Source organism: Heterobasidion irregulare (genome assembly GCF_000320585.1).
Source record: "Heterobasidion irregulare TC 32-1 unplaced genomic scaffold scaffold_12, whole genome shotgun sequence".
Taxonomy (NCBI): Eukaryota; Fungi; Basidiomycota; class Agaricomycetes; order Russulales; family Bondarzewiaceae; genus Heterobasidion; species Heterobasidion irregulare.
In genome coordinates, this window is record NW_009258208.1 from 778,309 (window position 1) to 803,265 (window position 24,957).

At 51.5% G+C, this 24,957-nt stretch overlaps 6 protein-coding genes across 6 annotated transcripts; 4 read left to right on the top strand and 2 right to left on the bottom strand.

The window, feature by feature from the left end:
* Positions 1-345: 345 nt before the first annotated feature.
* Positions 346-3,091, top strand: HETIRDRAFT_436850 (uncharacterized protein; the record flags this gene model as incomplete). Its single annotated transcript, XM_009553867.1, has 13 exons — positions 346-390; positions 423-733; positions 785-869; positions 925-1,262; positions 1,323-1,353; positions 1,410-1,485; positions 1,643-1,838; positions 1,897-2,022; positions 2,113-2,280; positions 2,340-2,458; positions 2,513-2,529; positions 2,588-2,797; positions 2,866-3,091. The coding sequence occupies 13 exons, from the start codon at positions 346-348 to the stop codon at positions 3,010-3,012; spliced, it is 1,869 nt and encodes a 622-aa protein (XP_009552162.1). The 3' UTR covers positions 3,013-3,091.
* A 2,268-nt stretch (positions 3,092-5,359) lies between these two features.
* Positions 5,360-7,341, top strand: HETIRDRAFT_481455 (uncharacterized protein; the record flags this gene model as incomplete). The annotated part of the gene is made up of 7 exons (XM_009553868.1): positions 5,360-5,486; positions 5,644-5,683; positions 5,761-5,946; positions 6,030-6,084; positions 6,152-6,352; positions 6,490-6,604; positions 6,709-7,341. 7 exons carry the CDS (start codon positions 5,360-5,362, stop codon positions 7,107-7,109), a joined length of 1,125 nt encoding a protein of 374 aa, XP_009552163.1. The 3' UTR covers positions 7,110-7,341.
* A 280-nt stretch (positions 7,342-7,621) lies between these two features.
* HETIRDRAFT_54132 (uncharacterized protein) lies at positions 7,622-11,326 on the top strand (the record flags this gene model as incomplete). The annotated part of the gene is made up of 13 exons (XM_009553575.1): positions 7,622-7,741; positions 7,799-7,855; positions 7,910-8,074; positions 8,333-8,769; positions 8,821-8,985; positions 9,029-9,258; positions 9,314-9,460; positions 9,514-9,620; positions 9,682-10,069; positions 10,129-10,445; positions 10,499-10,889; positions 10,953-11,071; positions 11,129-11,326. 13 exons carry the CDS (start codon positions 7,622-7,624, stop codon positions 11,324-11,326), a joined length of 2,841 nt encoding a protein of 946 aa, XP_009551870.1.
* A 476-nt stretch (positions 11,327-11,802) lies between these two features.
* On the top strand, positions 11,803-13,468 carry HETIRDRAFT_422558 (uncharacterized protein; the record flags this gene model as incomplete). Its single annotated transcript, XM_009553869.1, has 5 exons — positions 11,803-12,073; positions 12,166-12,821; positions 12,876-13,002; positions 13,076-13,251; positions 13,313-13,468. The coding sequence occupies 5 exons, from the start codon at positions 11,803-11,805 to the stop codon at positions 13,466-13,468; spliced, it is 1,386 nt and encodes a 461-aa protein (XP_009552164.1).
* A 358-nt stretch (positions 13,469-13,826) lies between these two features.
* Positions 13,827-21,498, bottom strand: HETIRDRAFT_329435 (uncharacterized protein; the record flags this gene model as incomplete). The annotated part of the gene is made up of 9 exons (XM_009553870.1): positions 13,827-16,707; positions 16,759-16,910; positions 16,958-19,366; positions 19,419-19,619; positions 19,671-19,808; positions 19,871-19,994; positions 20,045-20,508; positions 20,561-21,411; positions 21,465-21,498. The coding sequence occupies 9 exons, from the start codon at positions 21,496-21,498 to the stop codon at positions 13,827-13,829; spliced, it is 7,254 nt and encodes a 2,417-aa protein (XP_009552165.1).
* Positions 21,499-21,735: 237 nt separating this feature from the next.
* HETIRDRAFT_390355 (uncharacterized protein) lies at positions 21,736-24,944 on the bottom strand (the record flags this gene model as incomplete). Its single annotated transcript, XM_009553871.1, has 11 exons — positions 21,736-22,077; positions 22,145-22,380; positions 22,433-22,531; positions 22,590-22,601; positions 22,657-22,774; positions 22,849-23,223; positions 23,282-23,854; positions 23,904-24,139; positions 24,269-24,301; positions 24,355-24,438; positions 24,494-24,944. 11 exons carry the CDS (start codon positions 24,942-24,944, stop codon positions 21,838-21,840), a joined length of 2,457 nt encoding a protein of 818 aa, XP_009552166.1. The 3' UTR covers positions 21,736-21,837.
* Positions 24,945-24,957: the final 13 nt, after the last annotated feature.

Below are 24,957 nucleotides of genomic sequence, written 5' to 3' on the forward strand. Positions count from 1 at the left end.
TCTTTGCCGTAAACATGAAACTGCGTGATACCATGCTTTTAGTGAATATAGCACGGTAAGCAATAGTCACGCTGCGTTCAATCTGTGCATTCTACCTACGGCATTCAATGCTCATTGTATCTATGTCTGCAGCGGTCTGCAACATCCCGCCTCAAAGTTTCTATAACCCAACGGAACAAAAAAAAAAGGGAAGAATCGGAGGCACCACACGTGATGCTGCTTTTAAAGACACATGACATTATTACCCCGCACAAGTCCCCTGAGGGCTCCGTAGAGTCGACGTATTCAACCTTTCCACCCAACTTCCTACTAACCATATGCCAACCGTTCCTTCGATGTCTTTGAATGCCCCTAGCTGGAGCCGCCGCCTGCGTCCTAGCTCTTGCCGAAGTTTGGTATCCCAATTTCAACGGCTTCGCAAGTTTACCTCACACCGCCACCTAACCCTGTCAGCAGTTGAGGGGGCACAGGAGCCTCCACTCGACCAGAGGACATTGCCTGAGTTTTTTACCAACGAAATCCTCGCTAACCATCGCGCACGTCCGGCCCTCATTTGTTCTCACGAACTTCCCCGACCCCACGGAGGCCCTCTGTCACGGAATTTAGGCGTAGAAGGTCATCTAGCTTGGGACTTCGATGAGTTCGACATGAACATTTCCGCTCTCGCTCGAGGACTTGTTGGGTTAGGCGTGAAGAAAGGTGACAGAGTCGCCATTGTCATGGGTAACAATAGGTATCTACAGTTGCTCTGCTTGAAGTTCATAATGCTTATAAGAGCATCTAGCGCGTATGCAATGCTCCAGTGGGCGTGTAGCATCATTGGTGCTATTTCGGTAACTGTCAACCCAGCATACCGCGTCAACGAGCTCGTATGTACGATCTGTATCTCCGGTTGCTACGTTTTGATCCTTCGAACTGTCAAAGATCGACACCCTCCGACTCGTTGGTGTCAATCATGTATTCCTGGTCCCGCAGATCCGGAAGTCATCCTACCTCAGTCTTCTCGCTGATGCGCTTCCGTCCCTGCGCGACGCTAGTCCCGGTAATATCCAGGAGGAACAGCTGCCAGAACTCAAACACATCGTCGCCGTCGACAACCTGTCAGATCTCAAGAAATTTCAAGAAATCCAGCAAAATATCAAGTGCGTAGCAGACTTCCGGGAGGTGCTGATCTGGGGAGATGATGGCAGGGAGTCGCGGGCAGTGGAGGAAATGACACGGTCCCTCCATAAGGACGACATCATGAACATGCAGTTCACTAGGTAGCGTTTCCAGGTTGTGCCCAGAGGCAACTATAACTTTTTCTGCGTGCAATCTTACAGTGGTACTACTGGTTCACCAAAAGCCGTCTCGGTGACTTTTTCCATGTCTATATACCTGCGGCCAGGATGATTGATCACCGCATCTAGCTAACACATCACAACCTCTTAAACAACGCTCTTTCGATTGGGGATGCGATGCGTCTGACGGAACATGACGTCGTTTGTGAGCGTAGTCATTCAATCTTCACTCTAGCACTCTTATCTATTCAATACTTCCACAGGCAATGTTCCGCCATTATTCCACTGCTTTGATAGGTTTTATCTCCTTTATCTGCTATGACAAGAAGTGAACCTTGCTTGTCATGCACGCCTCGTATTAGGGAATCTTGCTGCTTGGGCTTATGGCTCCTGTATTGTCTACCCATCTGAAATTTTCGACCCTCCGTCGATTGTCGACGCCCTTGTACAAGAACGGTGTACTGCGCTGCACGGTGTACCCACCCACTTTTACGGCGTACTCGCAGAGGTGGAGCACAGACAGAAAGTGGGCTCTACCTTGGATCTCAGTCGTCTACGGTGAGTCTTAGCCGCAATCTCAGGACAAACGACCCAATTAATAACGCATGGGTATTAGAACAGGTATTGCAGCGGGATCGCCTATCCCAATCGGGCTCATGAGGAAGCTGATTGAAAACCTGAATCTCCGCGATCTGACGATTGCATACGGGATGAGTGAGAGCCTCTCCGACGTTCGTCCGACGTTCGCGGCCATTGATTCCTTTTGCAGCTGAGACTAGGTTGGCCCCGACTCGAATATGAACGATTATATATGAAACCAACGCTATCTTAGTCCCGTGTCCTTCCAGACTACCATCGACGATCCTATTATAAAGCGAGTGGAGACTGTCGGCAAGGTTCGGCCTCATGTCAAGGCCAAGATCATTGATGAGGGTGGCAATGTCGTACCCATTGGAACACCAGGAGAGCTTCTCGTCTCTGGTTACCTTGTTCAAAAAGGGCTCGTTATCAGGAGTTGTTCGGAATTGTCTACCGAACTGATACAACTATTTGATCTAGATATTGGAAGGACGAGGAACACACCCGAGCTGTCATCAAGAGAAATCCAGATGACGATGAGACGCTATGGATGCATACAGGCGACGAGGCTGTCATGGATGAACAAGGTTACTTGCGGAGTACGTGGTTCTGGTTTTCATCGAAAGCTTCTCTGAACTTGGCTTTCGTCCTAGTCATCAGTCGGATCAAGGTATTCTATTACGAGGTTTCAACACAGACGATCGTGAACTGAAGGCACTCCTTTTCAGGATATCGTCATTCGTGGGGGAGAAAACCTATTCCCTGTCCAAATAGAGAACGTCCTTTCCGCTCATCCCTCAATCATCGAGGCCGCGATCGTTGCCGTGCCTGACGTGAAATATGGCGAAGTCGTCGGTGCGTGGATTGTCTCCAAACCCGATGGGAATCTCTCTCGTGAGGCCGTTCGCAAGATAGTAGGGGAAAAGATTAACCCTCAGGTGCGGTACACATCTCTTGCATGATTTACTGTGTTGCTTAGATTGCTTCCCTTTGTCTCTATTGTAAGAATGCACCGGCATGGGTTTGGTTCATTGGAGAGAGCGGAACACCCGATGAGCTGCCGAAGACTGCTAGTGGAAAGGTACAGAAGCATATCTTGCGGAGTTGGAGTCGCGATCTAGCAGAGAAGGGCATTGGTCTCGTCCAGCAATGAGTGGAGAGGTGGTCATCTGTTTTACTGATGTTGCTTCAATTATGATGAATCTGAATCCTCGCCTCGTCGGGCTGTATCCAGTTGCTAGTGCGGTGGCTAGTGGCGACTTTGAAGCACGAGACTACGAAGACGACAACAAAGTCAGCGATCTGCCCGTCTGAACAAAAATTGAAAAGTAAAAGTCAGCATGGCCAAGCGGCACACGAAGCTCGCAGCACCAACGATCACGCATAGACGCAGAACCCATCAGCTTTCCGTTCTTGATAGCCCCGCACAAGCGGTTCGTCCACACGCCACGCCGCGATGGACTGGCATGTGGGGCGGACCAGAACGGGCGGGCGCTACCTTCGCCTCATCGAGTGACTCTCCGCGAGGGTGTGTGGGTATGCATCATTTGGGGTTGGTTTGAGTATGGAAGGAAAGGAGAAGGCGACAAAGCAGGAAGAAAGGAAGAGAGGATATATATGAGTCAGAGTGAAAGTGGACTCACATCGTGGCCGTGTAGACGAGTGTGACGATTCAAGGCAGTCGAACCTGACACAATGGGGGATGTAGGCATGAATGAGAACGCCCTCGGTGTCGACGTCGAGAACCAGCGCTCAGCGGCTCGAGCCTGGGTCGAGATGTAGCAGCTTGCCGCTCCAGCCTTCACAATCGAGTCGTCTCTAAAAGCGAGTCCCACAGAGTCATGTCCTGCCCGAATTCATATTGCTGCATGGCACACTGCGATGCTGAACAGACTTCAATGAGCTTGTCGTGTTTGAGTCGTTGAAGCAGCCGCTGCCACGCGACGGTGGCTGATCATCAGGGCGCCTGAGATACTACGATCACCTCACCAGGCCTCACCCGAAGGATAACATCAACCAGGATCATCGAGGCACGCTAGTGGCGCGCTCATGAGCAGCAACGATCGAGCTGGAAAAAGAAACGAGAAAGAAGCGAGGCGCGACAAACGACAGCAAATGACACGGTGCCGGACGAGCGCTAGATGCGGTGGATATTTGTCGATGGCATCGACATTCCAGTGACATCCCGTGTTGCCTCTTGTTCCTGGACCGTGTGTACGCCTATTCAACATCACAAGTCCCGTCCTGTCCCAGTCCTGTCCCGTCGTGATTTTGGACGAACCTTTTCCTCGAGACTTCTTTGGTTAATTGAATATTCAAACACTGGATGCAACGGGAGCGGAATACCCATCCCACTTACCTCTAAGTACCGTGTGTCCGTGACCCTCGTTATCTAGCTGATGATCATGGTGACTTTCTCGGAGGGTATCAATACTACCCTGTGTTACCCGACTGATCTCGATCACAGCTCCATCTGCATCAGTTCTGCATCTCCATCCAGATCTCTGTCTATCCAGCAATGTCACTGCAATGTCGCGTCCTTAAAGGTCCTTATCTGACATACATGCGTTTGCGAGCGGGATGTGGGCGGTATGTGTCTGTATGTGGCCACCCCACCCGACCGATGCGTGGGCGGCGTTGGTGGAGGCATCGCCACGCATATCTAGCACAGGAAATGGTCTATCGTCGCCCGAGCTGGGCCCGTCCCCGTTCTCACCCTTCAAATATTTTTGTATTTATCTTCGTCTGGACCGCCACATCCATCTTCCCGCCCTCTCTCTCCCTTCCATCTATCTTTACCTCCCCCATCCGCTAGTCCCGGTTCATACCCATCAATCACTACTGGTGTCGAGCAGGTCTCGAGGAGCACTCCTTCAATTGAATTTCCCTTTAGTCAATTAACAAGACGGCTGCATTATTCACCGAAGGACGGACTACCCTTTCTGCGAGGATCCTCCCGGATCATCCTGCCCCCTTCCCCACACTTTTTCTTCACTCACCTCTAGTCACCCCCAGTAGTCCCGTCTAAAGCAAATACAGCAACCACGATGGGCGCCGCACTCTCTCACGCGAATTCCTTGAATCCTGCAACTGCGGCCGCGAACACGATGCACACGACGATGCTAAACGTCACAGAAACTCTCTCGGGTCTCGGGTCGGGCACGGGAGCATCGGTGGCGTCGGGCGCGGTACCATATGACGCGCTCACGAGCGGATGGGTCACGGTGCGCGAATGTTCCCCTCACCAAGCTTGGTGTTCGAATTTGTTGATCTGTTTGTTTCCTATGATCTCGTCGGGCGGATGGATGCACAGGCTATCGTGGCTGCAGGTAGTCTCTCGGCATTCGCGGTGATGTTCACGTTCGCGGTAAGCACGCGTGCGATTTAACTTCCTCTCCCTCTCCCTTTCCTTTGCATTCCGCCTCTCTTCGACGCTCCTGAACACCCATCGAATCGGAATGCGCGAGCAGATGCAAGCTCTGCGGCCATTTCCGTGCCAGATGCACATCACGGCTTACTTCGCGTCGCTACTTTTCGCAAATCTCGTCCAGGCGATTGGTACGCTCATCGACGCGCGCTGGGTCATTGACGGCGGCGTCATGCGAGGGCGACTGTGTACCGCACAAGGTGCGAGCAGTTGATGTTATTCTCTGTTTCGCTTCTTTTGCTTCAATTTACTTTATCAATTGTCGTACTTTCACGTAAAGTCGAAGCCGTTTGGGGGATATTCGGGGATTTTCTCACTCATTGCGTAGAGAGGCTGATGCATCGGTTTTGCGAACAGGCGCACTCAAACAGGCGGGCAACGTGGGCGCGGCGCTCTGGTATATTCTTTCCCTCCGAGCCTGAATATTGAGCGTGAAATGAACGATGATGGCATGGCTCCCACGTGTGTGTGCAGGTCGTTCATACTCGCGTTGCACGTCTTCAACCTCCTCTTCTTGCGCCTGCGCCTCGCCACCGCCGCGTGGACTTCGACGATTGCGACCTTGCTTGGATGGGTGGGCGTGCTATTCATCGTGGTGCTAGGGCCGCTCGCCATTCACAAGAAGGAAAAGGGGGACTTTTACGGGCCCTCCGGGTACTGGTGCGTCGGGGTTTCCTATCGTACGAGTGGGGACGAACCGGGCTGATTTGCGGGCCTGTGGTCGACCACTGCATGCTCATCAGGTGCTGGATCACAGACGCATACCCCGCGGAACAGACGTTTCTTGAATACTTCTTCGTGCGTGATAGCCCCCGGCGCCGCTGGCTCCAATCGTGTCTCACCGCGCCGCACGTCGCGCACACAGGAATGGCTTTCTGCGGCGGCGAGCTTCGTACTCTACACCTGCATCCTCCTCCGCGTGCGCGGCAATCTCGCACGCACCGCAAGCGGCCGCTGGGCACTGCACGTCGTCCCTCGCGGCAGCGCGTGGCGGCTTGCGCTTGGGCGCGACATGCTTGACTCGGCGATGTTGGGCGTCGCGGCTGTCGTCGTGTGGTGCGCGCCTGTGTCACTTCGCATCTATGCTGAACACCCTTTAATGACAGCATGGCCCCGCGCGTCAGGTACCCCGTAAGCCTGTCCCCTGTAGCCTTTCTTCTTGCACCCGCTGACGGACTGCTCATTCGGCCTTCCGGCTGACAGGTCGCATACACGCTCCTGATCGTCCCCATCACCGCCGCACGCTTTGCGTGCTTCGCGGGGCTGCACGTTCCGACCTCTGTCACGTTCTTTGCCGATTTTGTATACAGTTCAAGCGGTACGTTCCCGTGCTGCACGCATGGCCGTTTCGCCGCGCTCACAGGCTCGCCCACCCCCTTTCCTCCGCGCGATCGCGGTCGGACGGCTTGCACTGACGGACAGGCACGGTGAACCTCCTGCTCCTGCTCGCCACGCGCAGGAGGATGCCCGCACCGTACACCATCCCGTCATTCACGACGCCCCGCGCCTGCGTGCCCGCAGCGGGCAGTGCCGCCGCTGCAGGCATCACGCCGTTCGTGCTATCCGCGCCGGTCTCTGCCGCGGGGGACATAGAAGCGAAGGGAGGGTACGAGGCTGAGGAGGACGATGCGGGAGAAGAAAAGGGCGTGAGGAGGTGGGATGGCGAGAAGGGGGAGAACGGGCGCGGGCGGCGCAGCGTGCGGAGCTCGGTGAGCTCGGTCTCGACAGTTGAGTCGACGATGCCGCTTCGTGGGCATTCGCGGAGCGATGCACGCCTCGCAGAAGGGTCCTATGTCGGCGGTGATGGCGAGGCGTCTCGCTGACCTCCGCTGGCCCCATGACTTTTTGCTTTTGACTTTGACGTCGATCATGACCTTGAATTGACTTTGAATTTGAATTTGACTTTGACTTTAACTTAGACACTTTGACTTTCACGGTGTTATTCATGCACGAGCACGACCAGCCAAATTACATCTGTGCTTCGCCGACACCCTCTCATCCGCCTCCACTTGCTGGTCAGAATAAATTAGACAGGTGCGGATGCTTTTGACACTCGTGCTCTGCGACCAAAACACCCAATCTCCATATTAAGAGGTGCATCCGAGCCACGCTTGAACTTGAGGGAATTGATATACATATGTTGTATGTTCTTATCATCTCCAGTTTCTCAGGATGTCGGGGTGCGGAGTGGCATTATGCTTTTCTGAAACGAACCAGACTGGTGCGGAGAGAAACTGGTTTGCTTGTCACAGAGTGACTATCCCCCCGTGATGCCATGAACGTGACACGACGCGCGTCCAGCTCGCGCTCATTGTCAAGCCTCCTCACTTTCACCATGCCCGCACCCACAGAATTCGCGATTTCTGTTCAATCTGATGACCCAAAGAGGAAGGAGAAACCCGCAGATAAAGAGAATGCCAAGCCATTTATTGATGCAAAGGAAGGAGAGGACCTGGTATGTGACGGTGGGCGATGTATTGCTACACACTGACCATTGCTACGCATTATAAAGTCAGAAGAGGATCTTCAGTTGAAGAACGAACTGGAGATGTTGGTGGAACGGCTCAAGGTGCGTTGCACTAGTCAATGGACCCTCAGCGCAAAGTCTTGATAACCTGTGAAGGAGCCAGACACCAGTCTATACCGCCCTGCGTTGGAGACCCTTCGGACACTCATCAAGACCTCCACATCATCGATGACCTCCGTACCTAAACCCCTCAAATTTCTTCGACCACACTACCCTGATCTCCAATCCTTGTATGAAACCTGGCCCGTGTCAGAAGACAAGGTACGCACATCATACCCGTCTTCATCTGCATCTTGCCTGGTGGAGCTTGCGTGCTGTTCGCACGATTTTCGAAGAGCGTATGGTAATACAGGTTGTGTTTACAAATGAGGAGACTGCGAACCAGACTTGCCATAAATGCAGCCTCTTCCATGCGGAAGCACGCACCGCTTGGTACTCGTTTTCCGGCGCTTTGTGAACTGATCATCAGCCACTTCATTGATGCAATTCCATGCTTGATACTGATCATCGTGATTCCAGAGCCTCTTCGCTGATATACTTTCGGTACTCGCCATGACATATTCCGACACGCAACCTCGCGGCACCCTTCGATACCGCCTCCTTGCAGAATCGCTTCGACTTTCGTTATCACCTCTACCAGACCCCGGAGATTGGGGGCACGAATATGTTCGTCATCTAGCAGCCGAATTGGGCGAGGAATATACGCTTCGGGAGCAAGGTGATGAGCCGGGGTCAGCGGACAAGGACGTGGAGGGAGAGAGTGCGAAAGATGCGCCTCCTCTCGTTGGTAACGTGGAGGATCTGCAGAGTTTGGCGATGATATGCGCTAAGTTTTTACTTGGGCACAATGCGGAGCCAGATGCGGTTGATTTATTGGAGGAATTGGAAATTGTGGATCGAATTCCAGAACTCGTCGACGTCAACACGTATTCGAGAGTATGCGCGTATATGATTGCGTGAGTTACCGGTTGCATACAGCCAATTATAGTTTACTAACCCTCTCAAAGGTGTGTCAACCTGCTACCTCCACAAGATGACGTCGCGTTCCTGCGCACCGCACATACCATCTACGTACAGCATCACAAGTTCCCTGAAGCCCTTGCCCTTGCCATTCGTTTGAATGATTCTGAGCTCATCAAGGCGGACTTCCATGCGCCAAACAACCCGTGCGTGTCGAAGCATCCTCCGATTGAATCTTGTCTGACTACTGTTCAGAACTATGAAACGGCAGCTAGCATTCATCCTTGCACGCGCGCAAATCCCACTGGAATGGCTTCAGACCTCTTCTGCGGATGCCGATGCGGAGGATGAATTGTCACAAGAACTCATGGACTGCTTGTACAACACCAATATAAGCAGACATTTCCGGGAATTTGGGAAGGAGGTCGGTGTGGCAGATGCTCTGAACTTGGAAGATGTGTATAAAAGTCATCTCGAGAACACGAGTAAGCTGCGCTTCACATGATTTTGAATTGAATAAGGGGCTGATTACTGGTCTAGGATCATCTACCGCCAACGTTGACTCGGCACGAGCGAATTTGGCGGGCACATTCGTGAACGCGTTCGTAAATGCCGGATTTGGTAACGACAAGTTGATGGTCGAAGCGGACGAAGGCAGCAGTTGGATCTATAAGAACAAGGATCATGGTACGCCTTGTCATCATCTTTTTTTTTGGATCTATCTGACACTTTCTCAACAGGCATGATGTCTGCTGCGGCCAGTCTTGGCTTAAGTCTACTCTGGGATACAGATATCGGATTGAGTCATGTGGATAAGTACACGTACTCGTCAGAAGAGTATATCAAGGTATGTATCAATCGTCACTTGAAGAGATTCACGATCCCAACGACGCATCTGTAATCCTTAGGCCGGCGCGTTGCTTGCAACGGGTATCTTGAATACGGGTGTTCGCTCAGACGCAGACGCAGCGCTTGCGCTCTTGGGCGAGTATGTCGAGAATAAATCTGTCCCACTCAAGACAAGCGCTATCGTCGGCCTGTCATTCGCTTATGCTGGTTCTCAGCGCGAGGACATCCTTTCCCTCCTCTTACCTCTCGTTGCCGACGACTCGGTGTCAATGGAGATCGCATCACTCTCAGCTCTTGCAATCGGTTTCATTTTTGTAGGGAGCGAAAATGGCGAGGCCTCAAGTACAATCTTGCAAACACTTATGGAACGAGATGACAAGGTTCTCGAAGAGAAATGGGCACGGTTTATGGGCCTTGGACTTGCGTTGTTGTACCTTGGTGAGCACCGTGATGTTTGGCTTCCAGAGTCGATGCCTCATGATGTTCGGCTCGCTCAGGTCAACAAGCAAGTGACTCGTACGACGCTACGATCGAGACGCTCAAAGCGATCCCGCATCAAGTTTCAAAGCAAGTGCAGATCTTGGTCGAGATGTGCGCCTTTGCGGGCACAGGCAACGTTCTCAGAGTTCAGTCGATGCTCCACCATTGTGATGAACACATCGAAAAGAACAAAGGGAGATCAGAAGACGACCCCGATAAGAAGGCAGAAGAAAGCATGCCGATAGACGATACATTCCAGGGCTTCGCCGTCCTGGGCATCGCACTACTGGCGATGGGCGAGGATGTGGGAGCCGAAATGTCCCTCAGACAGTTCAACCATCTTGTATGTCCGCATAGCTTGATACCTTTCGCTTAGCATTCTCAAATGCTCTACAGATGCACTACGGCGAGCCTGTTATCCGGAAGACTGTTCCATTAGCCATTGGGCTCGTCAGCGCCTCTAATGCACAACTCTCTGTTCTGGATACCCTCTCAAAGTACAGCCACGATAGCGATCTGCAAGTTGCACTCAATGCCATCTTCGCCATGGGTCTAGTCGGTGCTGGTACAAACAATGCGCGCCTTGCGCAGATGCTCCGTCAACTTGCTGGCTATTACAGTAAAGAACCGGATTGCTTGTTCGTCGTGCGGATCGCGCAGGGCCTTGTGCACATGGGCAAGGGTACAATCGGCATCAATCCTTTCTTCTTAGATCGGACGGTTATGAGTCGGACGGCGGTCGCGGGTCTGTTGGCTACACTGACCGCCTTCACAGACGCCAAAGCATGTGAGTCAATGCAATCGTTTGAAAATTGTTCCGGAACTGAATACATATGGGGTCGACATTCAGTCGTGCTTGATAAGTATCATTGGATGTTGTATTTCCTTGTGACGGCCATGTACCCGCGATTCATGATTACCCTTGATGAGGAGTTGAACAACGCACCCGTCACAGTGCGCGTTGGCCAGGTGAGTTTCTGTGTCTGTCGACGAGGGCCTTGTGTCTGACTGCATTCGATTGTATAGGCCATCGATGTCGTTGGTCAGGCTGGCAAACCGCGAACAATCTCAGGTTTCCAAACACACCAGACGCCTGTACGCCTGGCAACAACAGAACGCGCAGAGCTTGCGACAGAGGAATTCGTTCCTTTCGCGCATGTGCTCGAAGGTTTTGTTATCCTGCAGAAAAATCCAGGTTGGGAAGCAGACAAGATGGACATATAGAAGGGTGTGTGCTTGTACGGTTGTGACTATTAGCGATGAGACACTCGAATTTCACTTCATGTCAATGTGATGAGCTCAAGTGCCGAATCAGCATCGCTGGGCATGCTAAAATGATCTCATCAGTTCCGCATATACGCTATACTTGTGTTGCCTTTCTTACAACAGCGAGATGAACAAGTGGGACGGTGAGCGTTGGACCGGGATCCAAGGTGATAAATTGCTCCAAGCCGCGTGCAACTCGATCAATTTGGGGAGAGGAGCCTGTGGGTCGCGTCCAGGCCAGAACAATCCATTTGAAGACTCGGCCTCTCGACCTCCCTAGGCGCGTAGAAGCCAACCCCAACCGTTTGAGGACTCAGACTTACAAAAGACAAGTAAACGGGCGCGTTCATCTCTCCTCATTCCCCTGGTATCCCTAATTTCGACTCCTGCTACATCCTCTCATAGGAAAGGCTTACGATTCACGAGCGCCTGAGATGATAGGCCACGCCAATAATGTTTCTAATATCCAGAGTCCGGCTGACTCCGTCGAGTTCGAGGTACCAGATAACTTTGTCAATTACACCTTGAAGAAGTCGAAGGCCCTTCCGCCGATTTCTTGGAATAACTGGTGGCGAGAGCTCAATTACCTCAATCTCGCTGTTGTTGGCTTCCCCCACGTTGTCATGTTGTATGGTTTGTTTACCACAAAACTGCGGTGGCAGACTGCTCTGCTCGGTATTCTGTACTATCTGTTCACGGGTCTTGGTCAGTTCTCAGTCATCCTTCGTATTGGAGGGACCCCATTACCTTGGGGTTCATGATCGCTGTGTCGATGTAGACTGACACGTTGTTTTCAGGCATTACGGCGGGGTATCACCGCCTATGGTCGCACCGCAGCTACAATGCTACTAGACCCCTCGAATACCTCCTCGCTTTAGCAGGCTCTGGTGCCGCCCAAGGCTCCATCAAATGGTGGTCACGAAAACATCGTTCGCATCATCGCTACACGGACACTGACCTCGACCCTTACAATGTTCAAAGAGGACTCGTCTGGGCTCACATTGGTTGGGTCATATTCAAGCCACGCATCAGGCCCGGTTCTGCCGACATCAGTGACCTCAACAGGGACGACGTTGTTCGGTGGCAACACCGACGATACATTTGGCTGATGATGATTATGAGCTTTGGTGTGCCGACGTTGATTGCGGGGCTGTGGTGGGGAGACTGGAGAGGAGGATATGTATATGCGAGTGCGGTAAGGATGTGTTTCGTGCACCACAGCACCTTCTGCATCAATTCGCTTGCGCATTATCTCGGGGATGCGCCATTCGACGACAAGCACAGTCCCAAGGATCATTTCATTACGGCCTTGGTCACTGTCGGAGAAGGTTATCATAATTTCCATCATCAGTTCCCCATGGATTATAGAAATGCGATCAAGTGGTACCAGTACGACCCGACGAAGTGGTTCATTTGGGTTTGTAGCAAGCTGGGATTGGCGTCCCATTTGAAGGTGCGGATTAGTTTACCTCAGTAGATTCTTCTCAACCTGACCTTTTTAATTCAGACGTTCCCTGACAATGAAGTGAAGAAGGGAGAGCTCACCATGCAGCTCAAGCGATTGCGAGAGACTCAAGATGGGATTTCTTGGCCTGAACAAGTTGACCATCTACCCATCGTCTCTTGGCGAGAGTGTGCGTTCTTCCTTCATTCTCAGATAGCACTATCATTGAACTAATCGTATAACCATGCTTCGTTTCATGTTAGTCCAGGAGCAATCTATAAACAGGCCACTTGTCCTCATTGCCGGCTTCATTCACGATGTCAACTCATTCATTGAGGAGCATCCGGGCGGGAGACACATGTTAGCCAAATACATCGGAAAGGACGCAACCACCGCTTTTTTTGGCGGAGTGTATGATCATTCGAATGCGGCTCATAACGTGAGCCATGCTTGTTCTCACCATAACGCTGAAATGACCTGACTGGAGTTACTTGTCACAGTTTTTGTCAATGATGCGTGTAGGGGTCTTGGCTGGTGGCCAACCTCATGCCCTTGAGGACAAATTTGTCCCGCCATCGCAACGGCTGCGTATAGCTCGGATTAGCGAACTTTCTAGCCCATATACGTCGACGGATGGAGAATCCATATTTCCTTGAGATGTCTTCACGAACTAATCATGGCATGTGTCATAAAGCCTGAAGGCTTGAAGCAGTACCTCCTTGCAGTCCCATGTTAAAATACACCATATCAGTCCGACTATACATGCCGTCTGTGCTACTAACTGCTACAGAATCTTACAGTTCAGGAATGAGCCCTGTCAATCAAGACACAGTATGTGATGAATCCAAAATTATCCAAACGAAAAATGAGAGCTTTCTATGCAGTGCGAGTGTGTGATTCTACAAATCATGACCAGTATATAGTGTAATTCTGTACGACGAGAGAGTAAATAAGATGTCAGATTAATTGGAAAGGTAAAATGAAAGCACGAATATGCGAACATAATAAATACAGTTATTGAAGTCTCGAGCCATTCCCGCCCTGCATCTGACGAAGAGCGGAGGGAGAGTCAAAAACAAATGCTTCTGAATCAGAACTAAAGTCAGAATTGTCATCAGAGTCGTTAGGTGCGAAGGATGCGATGTCATCAACACGGAAGACATCAACAAAGGGCGTCTGCGGGAGATCTGCCATGTTCTCCGTCGATTTGGCAAGGATGGCAGCGACTCGTGCCTCGAGCTGGTGACTGGGCATCACAGGTAAGGTGGCTCCCTTGAGATCAACTTCATCGTCCTGGAAGTACGTGCTCAGCTCATGCAAATTCTGAACCAAGCCACCCAAGTCCTCATCCAGTGGATCTGGTGGTGCCAGACGTTCGATGTCCTCAGGCTCAAAATCGATGCGGGATGGTCGTGAAGGAAGATTGTAGGAGTTGAAGACGGCCATGACGTTGGCGCGGCACATTTTCATGAGTTGATCCGGTCGTGGGACACACCATCCGGACTCCTCAGGCATGCCAAAAATATCCGCCACTGAGTCAACTTCCTTTGCAATGGGCTTCATATGCATGTTCATATGCATACTCATACGGAGGACTTGCTTGGCTGGAAGACCACCACCAGAGATAGTCATCGGCTCCTCTAAAACTTCCAGAGCTCGCCCAGCGAGGTCAGTCTCTAGCAACCGCAATAGTGGCATCAACAACTCGGATCCCAAAAGCTCCACTGGGTTCCTAGTCTCTCGCTGCTGAAATAGAACCTTGAGAATCTGCAGTGACTGGACGCGAAGCCATTTTTCTTGATTTAGCACGAGGCCGACGAGAAGTGTGACGACTTCGGTCCAATTTTCAGCCCCGTAATGCTCTCGTAGACTGGAAACGGACTGTCGGAGAAAATCATCCTTTGTTCGGAACCGGCCCTTGACAAAGGAAGTCATGATTCGGGCAATACTGGACCGACCCTCCTGTTCGGCAAGATACCCAACGTTGGTGGCAAATTCTTCCAAAGCTGGGTCGTGTGTCTCGTCTGCCATGGCCCTGAGACACCAAGGCAAAGAAATCGTATACAGATCACGAACACGGCCCTCGCTCGGGTCAATCAGCCTATTGTCAGTGAACCTGGCTAGGTGTTCTAGAAGCTTTATGGTGGCACCGAAGGTCTTGGATGACCGCAATCCGATGAGCAAAGAGGATTGTAAAGACGAGGACCCTTTCCAATCGTGCGGACGTTGAGAGAGCAGGAATTCCACAGTGTTTTGGTCGTCCAAGTTCAAACGGGATAGCAGGGAGTCAAAAAATGTGACAACCTGCAGAAACTCGACCTCTACTGTCGTAGAAAGACAAGCACATGCGCACCAGAACATCTGCGGTACGAGTGAGACGTCTAACTCCTCGCTCTCGACCAACACATTCAGCGTCTGAATGAGCTCGGCAGTGAATAACTGAATGTTTTCGTCAGGGTCGGCAACAGTGTTGGACAATCTTCCAAGTAGAAGTGCGAGATCAGCTTGAGTTGCGGAAGGTCTGAGAGCGCGGAAAATTTGTAAAGAACGAAACGCTATGGGTCGTATCGTGCATGCTGTGCCCCATAACAAGGCCAGAGATCCCCATTGCTGCGCAAGACCAGGATGCAATGGCTCCAGAAGACTCAACAATCGAGCACAAAGCCAATGCATCTTCGGCCCCGATTGGGCGCTATTCTCGTCCTCCTTCCAGAGCTTTCGCTCCATGTCCTGCTCTAGGTCTCTGATGGCGGATTTGAGCGCGTTCCGAGTGGGATAGAGACCCCTATCAGAGGCTTCATCATATCCTGGTATCCATGAGCGCAATAGTTGAAAAAGCATATGCTTCGCATGGTCACGGACAAAAATTAGACGATGATCCAAATGGACACAAATTGCATGAAGTATGATCGGTAACTCGGCGTGAAACTCCCAGAGGCGTTCCAATGCCACATCCGAAAGGAATAGAAGAGCGTATTGTCCAGCGCCTAGTGATAGACGTGGATGTTCGGCAAAAAGGACGTCTAGATCAGACCATAGCTCCATGTCGTCCGCGTCAGGGAATGCCAACTTGTGCTCTATGTCAGGAAGCATGCGAGCAGGCTCTATGACACTGCAAAGATCTTCAACCACTTGTCGCCCGATTCCCGACTGCGACAGACAGGCAACAACTCTGGATGCACACTGGATATAGGTGATGCTGGCAACTTTTTGGGATTGTTCAAGTAGAAAACGGATTGTCGCATGACCATTCGATTGATATGGTGCATCCACCAATCGGGTCCAGAGCATTTGGATTTGTTCAGCGTAGTTCTCCGCATAGCGCAGCGTGAATGACATGAGATGATAAAGAGCAGTTCGCCCTTCTCGTGACAGGCCAGACCTATCATCGGTCATCAGATTGATGTTAGGACTCCAATATTCTAGGCTCTGAAGGAGGAGGAGTGGTGAGTTTGATGCCTCAAAGAACTGAGGTAACCAAGTTGCGAATTGAGAAAGAACGCCCATTGCTTCGTTTGGATGCTCTCCGGCCAGGACATCCGAGATAAGACGGTGTGCATGGAGATATGTGCTTGGGGCGGGGCTACCGATCGCAGCCTCAAATTGAGCCATGGATAGCATTCCGTAAGACTCCTCGTGGATGAACTCCAGAATGTTCAAAGCGGAGGTCCGCACATGGAGGGCTGGGTGACACAGGTTATACAGGCCTAGACATACGATTTGATCAAAGCGAAATCCATGGCCTTGAGAGCTGCAAATAACGTCTGCAACGACTTCGAAGAAGCGAACATTGCTGGTGTCGATGTCCTTGACCGTAACAAAGGCCTTCCGCATGGCTTCATTGACCAGACCAGGATCTCTGTCGCTGCATGCTAGAAGTGTTCTTAGGGCTTTCCTGTGACGGCCATCAATTTGAGTGTACCTGCCTCTCAAACTGAACACTCACTTTCCACTGGTCTGCACGGAGATATCAAGTGAAGCCAAGACGCTATGGAGTCTATCCAATGTCGTTATAGGCTCCAATGCTCTGAAATATTCTGTGCCTGCTTGGTCCGTTGGTGAGCCAGAAGATACATCAGGGGGAAAGTAGGCTTTGGACTAAAGAAGATGAGCAACAGTTGTGTCAAAGAGAGATTGAGACTTACACATAGGGATGCCATAGCGCCAATGGCAGCCCTAGACAAGAGCTTAGTCTCCTTTTGAAAGACAGCTACGGCTTCGCCCTTCTCTGATGCGTCAGCTACGGCATTCGTGGCTGCCCTCTGCATAAGGATCAAGCGCTGCTTGACAGACTCCGACTGACGACCAACTTGACACCACTCTTCACAGAGACGGAAGAGGGACAAGTGCATATTGGGCGGTATGAAGCGGTCCGTATCGGAGAGCGTGGTGAGGCCATCAAATAAGCGCTCAACTGTCCCACAGAAGTAACGTCGCAGCTTCTGAAGTTTGAAGTGATCGCGGCAATCCGCGGATGTGAGGAATGCCTGTGTATTTCGCACGAACCGAAGAATGGGGGACAGTGCTGCCTTTCGACCGCTTGAGCGGTGATCTTGAAGGTAGTGTGCAGTAAGAAAATATACACGAGCCACAGCAGTGAACAGCCGCTCTTGTCGACGTCCTCGTTCAGCGACTGACGTGGCTCCAGACTTCATCCTTGTATCGTCAAATAATTGGCGATGGGCGAGCAGACCAAGGTCTTCAAGAAGCTGCGGATATCCTCGAGATGGTAAGGAGCTGATACAGAACACAGCCGCGTCTCTGAACATGGAGTGCTCGGAGTCAAGGAAGGGTGCGAGATACCGAACCAAACCACGTGTTGTTGTTAACCTTTCTCGCTCGAAATTGACCTCCGAAAGAGCACGAGAATGCTCCCGCTGGACAAGAGCAGGACGATAGTCTACGATCGAGGCAATCGAACACAGAACCTTCGTCCACATGTACCATTGCCCTGTGAGTTGTCGATTATCGACTGGTGTTCGAGTCTCTTTTTCATTGATGGCTAGACCTCGTGACGATGGACCAGAAGGCATACGACCATTAAGACCTGCCACAGCAGCAATGGTTGGATGGAAGCGAGATACTGCAGCAATCAGTGTCTCGCGGAGGATGTTTACGGTAGCCGGTGTGTGTTCCGCTCCATCACTGCTGTAAGAGTGCATGAACCCCGGAAAGATCCATTGCCATATGGTACGATCGCGTGAATCTTCGCTGTCTGCAATCCGTAGATATGCATCAGTCTTGCCGGAGTCCCGCCACTGCTTCAAGCGCTCCAGATCAGCTGGGTCCAAAATGTGGTCGAATCCGTCAAGAGGAATCTTGATGGAGCTTCGCCCATGAAGTATGTCTACAATTCGGACGTCCATCGAGGCTATTTGAGGAGACGTCGGCTGAGGCCATAGATGGGCAACTAGAAGGCCGAGCATACGCAGCAGCTTGACCCCAACGGTGTAAACAGGGCGGGATACGTGGCACAAAAGAAAAAGAGCCCCTGCCTCTGTCTCATCAATTCTTGAAGCAACCGCCGCCATCTCTTCGTCCGACAGAGTCTCCGATTTTCTCTGCAAAAGGTCGTGTACCCATCCATCGAGAAGACCGACCCAGAGGTTCAGCAAGCGATTGCTTTCAATGACCAATTTTGAGCTTGATCCTTCCTGCGCAATATGCGGAGTGTCAAACAAAAATGAGGTATAATTTTGAAGGACAGCGTCAGCATATTGAGGATTCGACATGAACCGACGCAGAGCAAGAACAGCTGCCTCTGCAACGGCGGGTTCGATATGAATGACGCCCCGCACCAGCATGTCAACCGCGTCATCCAATTGTAGGGAGGTATGCAGAATTCGAGGCCAGGATTGAAAACAGGTTTGCAATAAGTTAATCTGCGGAACCAGTTGTGCAGGATACGCGACAGTTGCATCAGGGTGTCGACGAATGATGTAGCTGTGAGTTTCGTCGTAGGATGGATTGATGCGCGTGACAGACCACTGCTCATCAAAAGTCGACATTCGCCCCACCGCATTTGCACATGTGGCGGCGACATAGCTCAGCAGTATCCCGACCCTGTCATAGAACTCCTGCATTCCCGGCTTTGATAGGATGGTCAACGGTAGAAAGTCTGAGGAGGCGGGATAATCCTGCCATGATGGCGCTCCAGAGAAGTCCGAGCTTGAAGGCCAAACCGGAATTGGCTCGTCTCGTTCCATCAAATGCAAGGTGAGTAACATGGCTTGTATCGCGATAGCCATTCGCTCTGGAGATAGCACCGTCGAAGGGTTGGGCGGCTGGGTTGACATGGCTTGCTCCTGCAGAAGATTCAACGTGAACTCCGCTCCAAAATCGAAATGCCGCGCAAAGACAAAATGTACTATATAGATGAAGGGCTCAAGGTGATCCTCTTGAGGGAAGATGGGCAATCTGTTAGGAGGAAAGAAATGTTTTAAGACTATTTCCATCTTGGATGTGGAGTTCGAGGCAGACTCTCGGCAGCGAAACATGTAGGTCCAGACCAAGCGCATCATCCCGTTCATCACTGGGATGCGGAACGGTTTCTCCTATGCGTCTGCATCAGGTCAAATTGAGTAGATGACGTCGGGTGAAACGTACTTTCAACTTGGTCAGACTAGCCTCAAAACAAGTTTGCCAATTGCGCAGGAAGTATTCGTTCGGCGCAACACAAAGGCTGACGATGACGAGAGGGTATGCCACGTGCCAATACCGAGGTTTGCTAGCCATGTCCCTGGCTTTCGGATATATAATCTCTATAGCCTTTGCCCATTGAGGGTGATTCACTTCAGCTTGGGCCGTCTGCGTTGTCCACGATTTAGTAAATGGAGATCAAAAGACAAATACGCCTACCTTAGCAATGGGGTGCATCAGATGTACCAGAGTTTCCGCGAAGGCAAGCTTGAATCGGAAGCCATGCGCATTCTCAAAAGATTTCGCTAATGCTTCCATAAATTCGGCCCCCTCCTCGAACGACTCTGGGGGCCAGACCTAACGGCAGTCGATGAGCACATAATGGAACAAGCTGTACATCAATATCGGAGCACGCTAACCTTGATCTGAACATGCTTCAATCCACGTACAAGATTCTCATATTTCATGTCACCATCTTTTGGAACATGCCCGGAAGCAACTGGGCCCATCTCAGACAGAAAACGGTCTGTGACACTCGAAAAGCTTTTGGACGATTTCAGTGCCGTTTTGGATGAGCATGTCGTGAAGCTCACCGTGTGTTCGCCAAGTGACCCAAAAGCGTGGCATAAAGCTCTGCATTCGTCCTATGATTGGCGCTCTGGGTCAGCAGCTTCAAGTCGGGTTTGCGAAACTGCTCAAACATGGTCTCTTCGAGCTTGTACCCCATCTGTTCGCCGAGAGCATCTTTCGACAACGGTTGCATCACAGCGATAAGTGCCCGGCACATGATGTAGATGGAAGCCAGAGACTTCCGTTCGTTCAGTATCATAGACGTGTCCAGATGTCGGACACCTCGGGATGTCGCTGGCGACTGGCCTGTGTGATGGCGCAAGAGATCAGGAGAAACAGCCTCCTTTTGCGTGCGGCGCCACCGCGTTATCGAATTGACAACAGGCTTAGCATGCTTCTGTCCTATTTGGCCGAGAGTCTGCAACAGGTCATCAAACACAGGATCAATCCCAGGGCCAAAATAGTCAGCAAGAGGTGGCTCGTGGTCCTGCGATATCGGTCATTAGAGAACATCAATATTCGCGAGCGATGAAACGTACGAGCCCTTGTCGCAAGAAGGCGTCAATCTTCATCTCCGCTGATGTAGCGAATCGGAAGAAAGTAGCATGCAGAGCATATTCCGAGGGCGTGCGCGGATCAACCGAGACAATCTCCTCCTCTGCTTCTGCATATGGTGGCAGCTCACTCTGAGAAAAGCTTCCAAAATATCCATTCGGCACGGGTGGTACAGGAGGAGGAGATGATGGAATTGTGAAACCATGCCCGTGATCGCTTCCGACATCCGAAGTATGAAATATGGAACCCGAATGAGAATGCTGTGAACGACCATAAGCGTGGCCCTTAGTCTTTGCCGGGGTCGCTCGCGCAGATCGAGCCTCGACAGAGCCTGGGGTCGGAGGTCGAGGATATGGAGGGCTCATGTTCTCGGATGGCCTGCGGAAGGATGTCGCGGACGCATGCGCAAGGGATGAATTCGATCGATTGAACGGATTCTTCAAGACCGGGTACACGCCATGATCCAGAGGCGGCATAGGAGGGGGTTCAGTGGACTTGCTACCGCTCTTGAACGCATTTCGGATAGACGCAAACGAGGTCTTTTTGGTGAAAGGAGAGCCGGCAGAGTTAGCAAGAGACGAATGCTGCGTGTGAACAAACGGCATAGACCCCTTCCGAGTGGGGTGTCGTGCGGAGTAGTTGGAGTCCTCTGAGGTAACTGAATCGCCGCGAGCATGGAAATAGCCTCGGTCGGAGCGTTCAGGAAGAGCAATGGGCGTCGTCGCGGTGGGAGACTCCTGGCCAGAACTCAATCCTCCTCCAAAGCCAAATCCAGAGGTTCCTGGCACTCTCCCAAAAGGAATTGAAGTCGAACTAAAATCTTCGTCATCAAAGTCTATGAAAGCAAGGTGAGTGTATGAAATAGCATCATTGGATGCATTGTCGGACCTGGGATAGTGATCTGAATTCCGTCAGAGCTCATCGTCACCTCCTCTTGAAGCCGTTAACGTTGACTCTATCCGACCGCGACAGATAGAAAGAGAACAAGGGTGAAGAAGATTGGGGGGGACAAGGACTCGACTTTGTCTGCTTCGAGCAAAAGCAGTGACGCCAATTAAGTTAGGTAGAGTGGATCACGTGGTTGCTATGCAGATATCGGCTTCTTCTGTGAGGATTCTCACAATGTTATCTGAGTTAAGCGAAAACTAACAGACCAGCTCAGGAGAACGGCCAAGGACACCGTCCTGACCATGGTATGGACTCCTATTGACAAGTGTTTGCGATAGCAAACTAGCTGGTACGATACACGATACGCTCGACGTTACAGCAGAAGAACACAGAAGCACCCCCCAAAACGCCCTATGAAACCCAACAAGCACGAAAACAACAGCATAATTGAAAGCGATGACGATAATAGCGAGAGCATAAAACACGACAGTGCTAGCAGTGACGGTGATCTATATTTAAAAAGAGTCCAGACTGACAGAGAAAAAAAAGCTTTTGAGGGTGAGCCTTGATCAAGAGAAGGTTGCAATATGGACATGGAAGCGTTTTTCGTGGACTTGTGTGGTTATTAAAATAAGCCTCGCTCAACGCAATCCGGAGAGTCTGTGTGCGAGAGCCTCGACGAGGTGGGAGTCAACGCCGAACTCCCTGGCCAGCACGTCGAAAGGCCCACGCTGAAGAGCCTGATTGGATTGAGCTTGGACAGAGGCGCGAGAAATGTTTGGGTGTCGCTGAGATAAATGGTCTGGCGTGTGAGAGCTGAGAGCACTGATGGATGACGCGGGGCTACGAGGGAGAAGGAGGTGTTGAGAGGTGTTCGCAAGGCTCGCAAGGTTCGCGATTTGTTCCCTTGAAAAGGCTAGTAACGAGTCATTGGCCAAAGCAATAGATTCTCGGATGTACCATCTCACCTTGGCATGCCACAGCCGCTTGGGATAGCTGCGCAAGTAATCCGGGATCGCACGCAGTGGATTCGTCTGTGTTGCGCAAAATGAGAATTTGAAGTGCGGCTGCGATGTGGCGGGTTAGTCCCAAAGGAGCTTGAGGGCTAAGAATGAGGACACTCACTGATAGTGATTTCTAGGTGCCAAACAACGAATTAGCAAATTCCGGGACATGAAGCGAACAGCCATACCGAACAGAATTTCCTTGGACGACCCGGAATAGATCCGACCATCTTGATTGGCGGGAAATTTCGACAGAATGCTAATGAGTGAGTGGAAAGGGAGAGACGGTACTTTGAGGAAATGAGACTGATCGGGAAAGAGACACAGTGAGATGGTTGGCAAGGCGGCTCGCAAAATGGATGCATCGAAAGACAACGTACGTCAGGTGATTGGATCAAATGGAGTAGCGCCTTCAACTCAGAGTCGGAAATCAAGCCATTCTCCAAAACAGCATAGATCTGTTCGTTGCTCAGGCCGGCGAGAGAGGGGTGAACGCCATCAAAGCGTCCCTGCCAGGAAGGGAATAAGGCCTTCATCAACTCCTCCTGTCCGCTTCGGGTAACAGTGACACCTCGGGCTCTTTTGCCTTTCCCCAGGACCGAGTTTTGAGCCGTTCTAAGAGCCTGCCTCGCCGCTTCTTCATCGACCATTTCCACAAAGGCGTGACTGAATGTCTTTCCCTTGCGGTCAAGTAGAACATGAACCCGGCGAACGGGGTGCCTCAACCACGCGACAATGGCAGGAGGAGTGATGTCCTACAATAACGCAATAAGTCGAAAAGGGCAGAGTGACAAAGTTGCGAAGACGGCTGACCCAAGGAACGTTGTCGATTCGCAGGACAGGTAGTTCCCCTGGCCTTGCCGGTGTATGTCGTACTCCACCGAAGCCATGGGGGCTGGCTGTCTCCGGGACATTAAAGAAGTTGAAATGACCAAATGGACCATCGGCATCATTGGTCCCAAAATTGCTGTGCTGCGACGCCCCATGTGCCGTGTTAGGTGGGGAAGCTCCTTTCGCGCCAGAGCTTCGCAAATGGAAGGCTGCCACCCCTATCTTGCAAACTGCGCACTCCATGTCCTTCTCACCGACGATGTTCAGGGCGCTGGTCAAGCACGCAGAGCACAAGACGTGGGAGCAGGGGTCCAAGACTGCCAAAGACGAGGAAGTCTGTCCGCATACAGAACAGGAATCGTCTGTCTTTAATGGATCATTTGGGCGTTCGAAGGGGTATAATGCAGGTGCGGGAATTCGCGGGAAAGTCATGTCGTCAAATCCATTTCTGTCAAAAGGGCCATTCAGTGCCAAAGGAATCGCAAGACGCTGTATTGGTGAAAACATCGTCGGGTAAGGATCATTTTCGTCGATGTCGAAGAGATCGGTGCGTGTCTATGGTGACAGATTAGCTTTACATGGCAAGGCGGTAGAAACTGTGTACCTGTCCAAACGGTTGACGGCGACGTGGATAAGCTGGATCAGTCAAGCTTCCTTTTGCTTTGAGTCGATTGACGTTGGATGCCAGGGGAGGAGGGGTGTTCAAAGCCGCTAACGTACGGCGCCCGGGAGTATGCGGTTGACTCTGAACTTGTGGTGAGAGAGGCAATTGCGACTGATGTGCCAGAGTCTGCGAGCGAGGTCGACGCTGTGTACTAAAAAAGGGAGGTGGAAGAAGAGCTGCAAAATTCGGTCGGTATCAATGAAAAGATTCGCGACAGTGATGGCACCTACCTAAAACATCCAATACAAAATGAACGCGTGCAGCCGATCAATATAGCGCGCAGGATGAGTCATCAGAACGTGTACTGACCATCTGAGCGATCGAGAGGAGGATAAGGCCTGGAAATTTCCGTCAGGACACGCTTCCCGCTTGATAAAGCGCATATACTCACGTTGTGACAGACGGGGAATAGGGGGTTCAGAAGCAGGGTCAGCGCGTGTGTTCAAAGAGACCAAAATTAGACGCATATATGCACCTAAGCCAAGAGACATGAATACGGTCGCACCATAGCAGTCCACAGAAGGACATACCTTCGTCCTTGGACCCGTTGACCGAAGCGACTCGGATCCCATTCTCACCTGCGCGAGAACGCCAGTCATTGGCTATCTCCCCTCGGCCCGCATCGCCTCCAAAGCCATTCGCAGAAGATTCAGGCGATACAGACAAACCGGTCCGCTTTGAGCTCGCGACGGACACAGGTGTCGTCAGCGCCGACGAGTCGTTCGACCATACATTGCGGAGGCTCAGAGGTGTGTAAGGTGTCGAGAGAGTACTAGCAGGAGTTGATGGAGAGTTCGAAAAATAATTTTGAAGGTGATGCTGATGTCTGTGGGCGCGCGGAATACGTTGAGGGGTTACTGGAGGAGGTCCGTCGGTATTGGACTTGGCGGATCGGGTATATGCGGGCGTGGCAGGCGCAGACGCTGGAACATTAGGAGTATAGAAAGAATGCTTGTTTGGTGTGGTCGTGATCGGCATCATTGACAGAGGAGGA